Below are 12,871 nucleotides of genomic sequence, written 5' to 3'. Positions count from 1 at the left end.
TTCCTGACACCACAACTGCCTTGTCGGCCATTCAACAGTGTTCCACCCTCCTCAGTAAATTCAATTCCTTTTCGCCTATTCCTACCTCCCATCATGGTGCACAGCACACTTGGATTCTTGTTGACCTACATTATGCCTCATTTGAGTTTGTCCAACATGATGCACACCAACATCCCCTTAGGCCCCTTAACGATGGCCCGTTCCACGTTTTGGGAATGAGGAGAAAAGGCATTTATCACAGATAAGAGGGGTAAACCTGAACATATTTCGGTAGATTGCCTTACACCGACCCACCAGGATTTGGAGGATTCCACTACCAGGCACCTAGTGTCACAACATGACCGTGAGTGTGTCAACACTCCTCTGGAGGAGCCGAGGCACCTGCTGTCCCTCCTCCCATGGAACACAGAATCTGAGCTGGGCAGCTCGTCCAAACTCAGGACAGGTTCACAATGCCGGTTTTAGTGAATTATGGGGGGTTGTATGGTAATATAATTAGTGGAAATATATATCATTAACAACCACAGACATTGAGTTAGAGCTTCACATTAAATGCTGGTCTGACTTAATTACATTAAGTTTCTAACCATGCATTGTGTTCAGGGCTTGGAGTACAATAAAGGAGTGGTTATGGCTTTTCTTAAACATAAAATGCCTTCACCATTTTTATTTGCGAAAACCTGCAATGTTCTCTAAAGGCAGAGTGCACTGAGGAAAAGCTTTTGGATGGAAGGTCGACTTTCGGGTGCAAAGAACCCTAAATCTGCAGATTTTACACTAAAGGGCATTTGAACAAGATGTTCCTGACTTGCTATTCACGGCCTGTTTGACATTCCTTTACACATATCATATCATTTATACACCATGAATTTGGCACAGAGCCTAATGATGACTAGGCCGCTCTTTGCTTCCTCAATTTACAAGATTGGTACATCAATTATTCTTGAGGATGTGCTGATGTTTTGCTTCCTTGAACTGCTCCGTTACTTCTGGTGAATGTCTCCCAGTGTTGCTGGGGAGGGTGTTCCGCCATTCAGACACTGCTGGGGAAGGGATTCCTATACAGGGTGTGTCTGATCCACCAAATGCAATGCTGGAAAAAGGGAAAGGCCCAGCAAGGAATCGAAGGAATCCAGGACCAACAGAGTCCTGATGAAGGGTCTCAACCCGAAACAGTCACTTCTACTTGAAGATGGCGGCGCGACGGCAGCGCGCGCAGCCACTTCGGTGATGTATATCTGTTATCTGTCAAGTAGGGGACCGTGCACAATCCTGATTTGATGGAGACAGACGTGAGATCACAGCGGAACATCGGGAAAACTTCTGAAATGCCTGCTTTGCTGCCGCTGCTACTGTGTGGTAACCGGAATCTCCGGAGCTGAAGGCCCCGAAATCCTCGGCTTTGCATGTTTCAGCGGCCGGGGAGAGATTGAAGGCACTCGGCAGGGGATGGCGCTCAGGAGGCTGTATCGGAGGGGCTGGTCGGAAGCTCAAAGTTTTCGGACGGATGGTCTCAGTGTCGGCTGTGGTCGGCTACTTCCAAGGCATCGGCAAGTTGACGGTGCCTGGAGGTTTACGGCAGGGAGTTTCTCCCTTTTGCCGCCTGCTATCGGGGACTCGGGAGTCGATCAACTCGAGACTTCGAGACATTTTTTTACTGTGCCCATGGTTTGTTCTTCATCAAATTATGGTATTGTTTTGCACTGCTATAACTATATGTTATAATTATGTGGTTCTGTCAGTGTTAGTCTTTGGTTTGTCCTTTTTTTTGTGATATCACTCTGGAGGAACATTGTATCATTTCTTAATGCGTGTATGCATTTCTAAATGACAATAAAAGAGGACTGAGTGTTCTCATAATCTAATTCTTCTCCATAGATGCAGCCTGACCTGTCAGAATTCCTCCAGCATTTGCTGAGTTACTCTGGATTTTCAGCATCCGCAGAATTGTGTGTCTGTGTCTGCGCATGTGTGCATGTGTCTACATGTTTATTAGTTTTCCCGTGTGTTACATGGGAGTTGTAGCTGAAGTGATTGTGGGAGTTTGATTAGATACACAATGCTCTCATACATTTCATCTATTTCACCAACTAATAGATATAAAAGTCAGCAATTTAGAGTTTTCAACCAAATAAACGGCACTTGAAAACTTTTTTGTGATTACAGACATATACAGTCTCACTTTCAAGGATAGGAATGGGACATTCATTCATTGCAATTAAGAAGTGTGAACAATTTCATAAGTTACTAAATATAAAATGCTTTATCTTCTGATTCCATGTGTCTACTCTGTGAGATAAAGAAACGTAAACAAGATTTTGTGATAATTACCCTGGAGTGAGATGACAATCCCGTTCAGTAACAGCAGAGTGCAGTGAATCACTCTCATCTCAGCAGAAGAGTCGAGAGGCTGACAAGCTGGGAGGGGGAGGGGGATTGTGGAGAGCTGGAGTGGGGGGAGAGAGAGAGAGAGAGAGATGTTAGTCCTGTCATTTGACGGAAGTTGTGAGCATCCCCCCCCCCCCACTGTCCTCAACACCAATGTTCATCAACCCCACTCCCAGTAACCTGAGAAAAAGTGTCCTTGGCCTCTCCACACAAGGTGGGAACAAGTTACTGGGCAAAGGAGCACCAGGTTCAGCATGGAGCCCCCAGCTCATTTTCGAAATGTAGGGAACATTTCTAACCAACAAACTTGTATTAAAATAGTGAAATTATTGTGACGGTTTCGATAATTAGATTAGTAGAATATATTTACATACTCCAGAATAGTATAATGCTCAGTAATGTAAATGTACAATCAACACAATGTCATATTAGTAAAAATGTTTAAACCAGTTGATCCTGAAGATTCAACAACACTCTGACCATCGCTGGCAAGTCCAATGGGAATTGTAGCTGGGAAATGTTGCTGAAATGCTGCCAGGAAGTTTTGGGATTCCTGTTTCCTCATGTGTGGAGAGTTTATTCATCATTTAAGCCACAAAAGCACTAGATCCTTTGATAACTAGTACATTTTGTTGACTCTGATAGATTAACAAAATGGAAGGAACAGGATGGAAACAGGCCAGTTAGTCACAAAATTTGTGTTAACACCAATCACCTACTGACATTAATCCTGCCCTAATTCATTTAATTCTCCTCACATTCACATCAACTCCCCAAATGTTCCTCTGGTCATTACAGTATTTACAGCAACCAATTAGCCTACCACTCTGAGAGTTTGTGGGATCCGTGAGGAAACTAAGCATGCAGGGCAATCCTGCGCAGTCACAGAGAAAATGTGTAAATTCCACAAACAAGGTCTGAGGTCAGGATCACAACTTGGTCATTTAAACTCTGAACCAATAATACTATAAGAACCACAAAGTTTGTCATGGCCAACATATGCAGCAAGATTTCTCTCAAAGGGCTGCAAGTGATCGAGCAACTGAAAAACCTGGCTGTAAACAGTGGCAGAGTACAATCAACACTTCCACTGTCAAAAACTGAACTTAATGTATTTTGTCTTATTTCTTGCTTTCCATAAAAAATGCACAAGGAGAAATTCCCCCAAAGTTTAAGCAAATGGCCAAGTATTGATCAACTCCAGAAGAGTTAAGTGCTCTCTGGGCTTTTAATACATGGCAAAGAATAAAGGGTAAAATTGTGGAAACAAAAGAGAACTTTGACAAAATACATAAAAGTTGCTAGTGAATGCAGCAGGCCAGGCAGCATCTCTAGGAAGAGGTACAGTCGACGTTTTGGGCCGAGACCCTTCGTCAGGACTAACTGAAAGAAGAGCTAGTAAGAGATTTGAAAGTGGGAGGGGGAGGGGGAGGGGGAGATCCAAAATGATAGGAGAAGACAGGAGGGGGAGGGATGGATCCAAGAGCTGGACAGGTGATTGGCAAAGGGGATATGAGAGGATCATGGGACAGGAGGCCCAGGGAGAAAGAAAAGGGAGAGGGGGGGAAAGCCCAGAGGATGGGCAAGGAGTATAGTGAGAGGGACAGAGGGAGAAAAAGTAGAGAGAGAAAAAGAATATCTGTACATAAATAAATTCACGATGGGTACGAGGGGGAGGTGGGGCATTAGCGGAAGTTTGAGAAGTCAATGTTCATGCCATCAGGTTGGAGGCTACCCAGATGGAATATAAGGTGTTGTTCCTCCAACCTGAGTGTGGTTTCATCTTTACAGTAGAGGAGGCCATGGATAGACATATCAGAATGGGAATGGGACGTGGAATTAAAATATGTGGCTACTGGGAGATCCTGCTTTCTCTGGTGGACAGAGAGTAGGTGTTCAGCGAAATGATCTCCCAGTCTGCGTCGGGTCTCGCCAATATATAGAAGGCCACCTGGAAAGACTGTCTGGGGCCCTAAATGGTAGTGAGGGAGGAAGTGTAAGGGCATGTGCCAGGAGGGAGATCGGTGGGGAGGGATGGGGGGTGGACAAATGGACAAGGGAGTACATCTCCCACCACCCCACTAGGAAAAGGGTTCCCCTTGGCCTCACCTACTACCCCACCAGCCTCCGGGTCCAACATATAATTCTCCATAACTTCCGCCACCTCCAACGGGATCCCACCACTAAGCACATCTTTCCCTCCCCACCTCTCTGCTTTCCGCAAGGATCACTCCCTACGTGACTCCCTTGTCCATTCGTACCCCCATCCCGCTAATGCCCCACCTCCCCTTCGTACCCCATCCGTTATTTATTTATATACACACATTGTTTTTCTCTCTCTCCTTTTTCTCCCTCTGTCCCTCTCACTATACTCCTTGCCCATCCTCTGGGCTTTCCCCCCCTTTCCCTTCTCCTTCTCCCTGGGCCTCCTGTCCCATGATCCTCTCATATCCCTTTTGCCAAGCAACTGTCCAGCTCTTGGCTCCATCCCTCCTCCTCCTGTCTTCTCCTATCATTTCAGATCTCCCCCTCCCCCTCCCCCTCCCACTTTCAAATCTCCTACTAGCTCTTCTTTCAGTTAGACCTGACGAAGGGTTTCGGCCCGAAACGTCGAATGTACCTCTTCCTAGAGATGCTGCCTGGCCTGCTGCGTTCACCAGCTACTTTTATGAGTGTTTCTTGAAATTCCAGCATCTGCAGATTTCCTTGTGTTTGCGCTTTGACAAAATTGGTTCATTTCAACAACTTACTGTTGTTCAGAAGTGGAAAATTATATACAAGTGAAAGATATTGTGGTGTAGACCAAATTTCTGAAGAATTCAGCAGGCCAGGCAACATTTGCAAAGAAAAAGAGTCAATATTGTGGGCCAAGGACCTTTCAACAGAATGGGAAAAATAAGAAGACAAGTTTGCTTTAAGTTGCAAATTCCTGTACAGTGGAGAGAAGGTATAATGCCTGTGATAGGGTGCAGACCAGGGTTGTTGTCAGAACTATTAGTAAAAAAAAAGTTAATACTGTCAAAAGGGAGAGAAATACCGGTGTTAAGCTCCCGACGGCTGATATGAATGAGGAGTACCTGTATGATAATGATGAGGGGCTGTGCCTAGATTCACAGAGCAGCATCATTGAGGTAATCTGGGAGTTTGAAAACACAGAAGCCAGTGGGTCAGGGTATTAAACTGGGTTGACGTTAAACTCAGAAAGGATATTCAGCTTAGAAAGGGAGGAGGGCATTTGATCACACACACACACACACACACACACACACACACACACACACAGAGATCCATGTGAAAGTACAAGCTATTCACACCTTCCACAAGACCCAAACTCTTCTCCAGATCTCAAAAGAAGCAGTTGTGCATGAACTGGGCTGTCTGAAGAGACATGGTATTTCCTCCCTAGCTGAGCTGTGATTGGGCCGCTCCCATTTCCAGTCACTTCAAAGTGGGGTGAAACAGTGATGCTGTGGGACTAAATTGCTACATGAAAGTTCATACAGTACACATAACTCAATTTTAATGCAACCTTGATGGGCAAATAGATTCAGTAAGATGAATTTATCCTTACTAAACAGCTGATTGTCCTGAATCCAGTGACTGGCATTTCTCACAATTAACACACACAAAGGGCGTGTGGATGTTAAACAGCACCAGAATTTAGGCACTGTACAACAGATGAGATTTTGGATCAGCTGATTATGTTCTTTCCTTTATCTGTGAAATCCTGGTTTCAGTATGGAGCTACCAGGAGTAGTGATGGTCAGACTGTAGCCTTAATGGAATCAGCGTCAGCATGCAAAATGCCAATTTCCACAAATATTAAAGCATTACATGGCCTGTCAAACTGATGCTGGAGTTCAAGGCCTCAGAGCAAAGTCGATGCAATTATCAAAGTACCACCTTCAGCTGATGCAGCTGAACTCAGGTCAGTCTAGAGTTTGTTGAATTATTAGATGTCAACCTTCATGCAACCATTTCAGGGTTCAACGTGACCAGAGGCCAGATAGAATTGGTATCCTGCAATACAGAAAAGCACTAAGTTTTACAAGTGACTGGAACACTACAGTTCAGAGACGTATTGGTAAGGCCATCAAGAAACAAATTTTCCAAAGAAACAATATGGAATCATGTCCTCGCAAAAAGCTAAGATTTAGCCTCAATAGGGAAGCCCAATAAACTACGCAATGACTTTCTGATAGGTAGGATCAGCAATTTACAGATCAGGACTGTATCCAGTGGGGTTCTGGATTATGACACTCTGTGGTTGAGGTAACAGTTACTGAGTATCACCCTCATATTTCAGACCAGCTCTTGGCCATGACTAGACCAAGATGGAGAATTTGAGAGTGAGTGTTTTGTCAAGCTGCTGAAAATCCACCTCTCCAAAGCCCCTCCATGTGTGGAACTGCCTGCGGACAAACAATGTCTGCTGGTCACAATTTGTGTCCACTCAAAATGTCCGGAAATGCTTCCCACAGAGTGACTGTGACTAACAGGACTGTGAGTCCTGAGAGACAATTGCTTGCAACTTTCAGATTATAAAGAGTAATGGTGCTGCTTCTTTACTTCAATCAATGACACTGGTTCCATCCTGACCTCAGTCTGGGACTGTCTGTTGGGAGTTGCACAGTCTGAGACTGATGGGTTTCTCCTGGGAGCTCCAGTGTCCTCCCACATCCCGAAGATGGGTTGGTTGATAGGTTAAATCTAGAAACACAGAAACATAGAAAACCTACAGCACAATACAGGCCCTTCAGCCCACAAAGCTGTCCCTACCTAGGCTTCACCCACAGCCCTCTATTTTTCTAAGCTCCATGTAGCCATCCAGGAGTTTTTTAAAACACCCTAAGATTTCCACCTCCACCACCACTACCAGCAGCCCATTCCATGCACTCACCACTCTCTGTGTAAAAAACTTACCCCTGACATCTCTGTACCTACTTCCAAGCACTTTAAAACTATGCCCTCTCGTGCTAGCCATTTCAGCCCTGGGAAAAAGCCTCTGACTATCCACGCGATCAATGCCTCTCATTATCTTCTACACCTCTATCAAGTCACCTCTCATCCTCCGTCGCTCCAAGGAGAAAAGGCCAACTTCACTCAACCAATTCTCATAACGCATGTTCCCACATCCAGGCAACATCCTTGTAAATCTCCTTGCACCCATTCTATGGTTTCCACATCCTTCTTGTAGTGAGGCAACCAGAATTAAGCACAGTACTCCAAGTGCGGTCTGATCAGGGCCCTATATACTGTAGCTACAACATTACCTCTCAGCTCTGAAACTCAATCCCACAATTGATGAAGGCCAATACATCATATGCCTTCTTTGCCACAGAGTCAACCTGAGTAGCAGCTTTGAGTGTCCTATGGACTCGGACCCCAAAATCCCTCTGATCCTCCACACCGCCAAGAGTGTGACCATTAATGCTATATTCTGCCATCATATTTGACCTACCAAAAGGAACCACCTCACACTTATCTGGGTTGAACTCCATCTGCCACTTCTCAGCCCAGTTTTGCATCCTATCAATGTCCCATTGTAACCTCTGACAACCCTCCACACTATCGACAACACCCCCAACCTTTGTGTCATCAGCAAATTTACTAACTCATCCCTCCACTTCCTCATCCAGCTCATTTATGAAAATCTCAAAGAGAAGGGGTCCCAGAACAGATCCCTGAGGCACACAACTAGTCAGTGGCCTCCATTCAGAATATGACCCATCAACAATCACTCATTAACTTCCGTGGGCAAGCCAGTTCTGGATCCACAAAGCAATGTCCCCTTGGATCCCATGCCTCCTTACTTTTTCAATAAGGCTGGCATGGGGTACTTTATTAAATGCCTTGCTAAAATTCATATACATTATATCTACTGCTCTACCTTCATCAATGTGTTTAGTCACAACCTCAAAAAATTCAGTCAGGCTTGTTAGGCACGACTTGCCTTTGACAAATCCATGCTGACTATTCCTAACCATATTATGTCTCTCCAAATGGTCATAAATCCTGCCTCTCAGGATCTTCTTCATCAATTTACCAACCACTGAAGTAAGACTCACTAGTCTATAATTTCCTGAGCTATCTCTTCTCCTTTCCATGAATAAGGGAACTACATTCGCAACCCTCAAATCCTCCAGAACCTCTCCCGTCCTCATTCATGATGCAAAGATCATTGCCAGAGGTTCAGCAATTTCCTCCCTTGCTTCCCACAGTAGCCTGGGGTACATCCTGTCCGGTCCCAGTGAGTTATCCAATTTGATGCTTTCTAAAAGCTCCAGCACATCCTCTTTCTTAATGTCTACATGTTCAAGCTTTTCAGTCTGCTGTAAGTCATCCCTACAATCGCCAAGATCCTTTTCCGCAGTGAATACTGAAGCAAAGTACTCATTAAGTACCACCGGTTCCAGACACACTTTTCCACTGTCACACTTGATTGGTCCTATTCTCTCATGTCTTACCCACTTGCTTTTCACATACTTGTAGGCTGCCTTGGGGTTTTCCTTAATTCTGTCCACCAGGACCTTCTCATGGCCCCTTCTGGCTCTCCTAATTTCATTGTTAAGCTCCTTGCTGCTAGCCTTATAATCTTCCAGATTCCTGTCATTACCTAGTTTTGTTGAATCTTTTGTAAGCTCTTCTTTTCTTCTTGACTGGACTTACAACAGCCTTTGTACCCTACCATCCTTTCCATGTTTCATTGGAATGTACCTACTCAGAACCCCACCAAATATATCCTGAACATTTGCCAAATTTCTTCCGTACGTTTCCCTGAGAACATCTGGTTCCAATTTATGCTTCCAAGTTCCTGCCTCATAGCCTCATATTTCCCCTTCCTCCAGTTAAATGTTTCCCAAACTTGTCTGTTCCTATCCCTCTCCAATGCTGTGGTAAAGGAGGTAGAATTGTGATCACTATCTCCAAAATGCTCTCCCACTGAGAGACCTGACACCTGACCAGGTTCATTTCCCAATACCAGATCAAGTACAGCCTCTCCTCTAGTAGGCTTATCTACATATTGTGTCAAGGAATCAGCTTTATTTATTCAATCCTTTCTAATGAAATGTGATATTGTTGATGTCTGGCCTTTTTTTTCATCCGGCAGAAAGGAGGTATTCATTCTTCTCTCATGTCCATCATTCCTATACCATGATTGAGTATTTTTTATTGATAGTCAAATGATTCCATTAGTTAGATCCATTTAATATAAAGAAATAGCTGTATCCGACCATTCTCCTGTATTTTTTATCTTTAAATCTTCCTGGTTTCACTCATATGAACAGATCCCCGTGTTTTAATTTAACTTTGTTATTTGATAAGGACTTTCTAAAATTTTTGGAGAATCAAATTACTCTTTTTTTTGAAGAAAATACATTGGAAGGGACTTCTAGTCTTAACATTTGGGATGCTTTTAAGGCATTTATCAGAGGACAAAGCATCTCCTATACTGCATTTATTAAGAAAAAAGCTAATAGAGAACTGACTTAGTTAATCAATTAAAACAACGACCAGAAATATGCTTTCGCACCTGACCCTGGGCTATACAAAAGACGTATTGAAATTAAAACTAAATATGATCTTCTTATAACATATCCAGTTGAAAGCCAACTTTTAAAAGATAGAAGCCAATTCTATATACATGGAGAAAAAAACTCGTAAACTACTGGCTAATCAATTTAAGACCTTTATAGCTAAACAACAAATTAATGAAATTTGCAAAACCAATGATGATTTGACAACTCACCATTTCGAAACAAATGACACTTTCAGAGAATTTTATTCTAATCTGTATAGTTCTGATTTTGTTAAAGATAATACTGTAATGAACAATTTTTTAGACCAATTAAATATTCCTGGACTTTTGGTTGATAATTGAAAGCAGTTGGATCAACCTATTTCTCAGGCGGAAATCACTGAGGCTATACGTTCATTGCATTCTGGGAGATCTCCAGGACCTGACGGATTCTCTGGAGAATTTTTATAAAACTTTTTCTTCATTGCTTATACCTTATTTACGTTCTATCCTTACTGATTCCTTCAAGGTGGGTAGCCACACTCTTTTTATGAAGCTTCCATTTCGCTTATTCTTAAAAAGAATAAGAATCCCACTGAATGCTCTTCATATAGACCAATTTCTCTTCTCAATGTTGATGCTAAGATCTTATCTAGAGTTTTGGCCCGTAGACTCGAGAATATTATACCTTCTGTAATATCTGATGATCAGACAGGATTTATTAAGAATCAATATTCCCATCTTAATATACGGTGATTGTTAAACGTTATGCATTCTCCATGGAAGGACATATCGGAATGTGTGATTTCTCTGGATGCGAAGGTTTTTGACCGAGTTGAATGGGATTACCTATTTAAAACCTTAGAAAAATTTAATTCTGGTCCTAATTTTATTTTTTGTATTAAATTACTTTACATATCTCCCTCCGCTTGGGTCCTTACTAACTTTCAGAATTCTAAACCAATTAAACTTCAATGTGGAACCAGACAAGGATGTCCGCTGAGCCCTTTGCTTTTTGATTTGGTATTATAACCTTTAGGAATTGCTTTTCGAGAGTCTGACGATATCACCGGTATCTTAAGGAAAGGTACTATTCATAAAGTTTCACTTTATTCTGATGACCTATGGCTTTTTATATCTAATGTTACAACTTCTTTACCCTCTTTCTTTCTTTTACTGACTAATTTTAGTCAGTTTTCAGGATATAAATTGAATTTACGTAATAGTGAATTGTTTCCTTTAAATAATTTGATAGCATCCCATATTAACCTTCCTTTTAAAATTGTAAGAAAACAATTTACATATTTGGATGTAACAATCACTAAGAATTATAAAGATCTATTCAAAGAACGTTTTCTAACCTTAATGAATTATGTGAAAAAGACACTTTCTAATTGATTGCCTCTCTCTTTACCATTGATTGGTCAAATTAATTCTATTAAAATGAATATTTTAACTAAATTTATATACCTTTTTCAAACCGTACCTGTTTTTATTCCTAAATTTTTTTTTGATTCTTTAGATTCAATTCTTTCTTCCTATATTTAGAAGAACAGAAAACCCTGATTAAATAAAGCCCACCTTCAAAAAATTAAAAAGAATGGAGGCCTTGCTCTTCCCAATTTTAGGTTATATTATTGGGCAATTGACATATGAAATCTTACGTTCTGGTTATATTAATCGTGAGGATTGTCCAACATGGGTCTTCTTGGAAGCCAACTCTGTTACAAAATTTTCTATTATTTCTCTTCTTGGATCCTCTCTTCCTTTATCTTTAAATAAATTAACTGACAGTTTGCTGGTTAAACACACTTTGAGGATCTGGCTACAGTTTAGAAAACATTTCGGTTTATTGAGATTTTCTCTTTCTAGTCCTATTTCTTCCAATTTTTTTTAAACCATCTACGACCAATCTGTTTTTTTAGAGAATGAGATAGATTAGGCATTAAACAATTTCGGGATCTGTTTGTGGAGGGAATCTGTGTTCTTTTGTGCAGCTCTCAGTGAAATATATCTTATCAAATACCCACTTTTTTCAATATCTACAGATTAGCGATTTTTTAAAGATCTAAGTTACATATATTTCCTACCAGCCCGGAAAAGATAATAGATGTAATTTTTAATTTGAAACCTTTTGATAATGGCACATTATCTTATATTTACGGTCTGTTGTTGGGACTGAGAATGGCTCCTTTAGACAAAATTAAAAAAGATTGGGAAAAGGATTTACAGACTTCATTATCTGATGAGACCTGGAGGGCTATTTTCAAAATGGTTAATTCTTCATCATCATGTGCTTGTCATTCCCTCCTACAATTTAAAGTGGTACAGAGGGCTCATATGTCTAAAGACAAGCTCTCTCGTTTTTTTGCAGATATATCTCCGTACTGTGACATATGTAATAATGGAAAGGCTTCATTAATTCATATGTTTTGGTCATGTTCAAGCCTTGAAAAAGATGCATTCCAAACTTTTTCTGTACTTTTTAAAAGTTAGTTTTAAGCCCAATCCTTTGACTGCCTTATTTGGTACTGTTGAAGAAAGAGCTATAATTTTGGAGCCTTCTCACTTGCAAGTACTGGCTTTTATTTCTCTTAGGGTTAGAAGAACGATCTTGCTTAAATGGAAGGAGATTGCCCCCCGCCCCACACACATACTCAATGGTTATGCGATGTTGTGTCATGTTTAAATTTAGAGAAGATTCGTTGCTTGATTTCTGATTCTAATCAAGATTTTCAAACATTATGGGGACCCTTTCGGACTTATTTGGAAAATCTTTGAATTGTTATTGTTACTAAAATATAGATCTGGGCTATTATTATAAAACACTATATGATAAAGTACTCTTTGTTTTTTTTTAACCAACCAGCTTTGTATTGATAGTGGGGGTAGATTTATTTTTTAATAATATAATTAACCATATTATATTTCATAACTCAATTTATTTTATTTGATTGATCATGA

General features: G+C 41.3%; 1 protein-coding gene across 1 annotated transcript in view; it reads right to left on the bottom strand.

Moving 5' to 3' along the window:
* Positions 1-12,871, bottom strand: part of LOC134346438 (uncharacterized) — a 182,751-nt gene that overhangs the window by 106,977 nt on the left and 62,903 nt on the right. Inside the window, exon 11 of the mRNA XM_063047807.1 lies at positions 2,332-2,446. Within this exon, the coding sequence (XP_062903877.1) occupies positions 2,332-2,446 (115 nt within the window). The remainder of the gene's footprint in view (positions 1-2,331; positions 2,447-12,871) is intronic.

The sequence above is a fragment of the Mobula hypostoma genome, chromosome 5 (assembly GCF_963921235.1).
Source record: "Mobula hypostoma chromosome 5, sMobHyp1.1, whole genome shotgun sequence".
Classification (NCBI taxonomy): Eukaryota; Metazoa; Chordata; class Chondrichthyes; order Myliobatiformes; family Myliobatidae; genus Mobula; species Mobula hypostoma.
The sequence above is the reverse complement of the archived record's forward strand: the minus strand, read 5'-3'. Positions and strand labels throughout refer to the sequence as shown.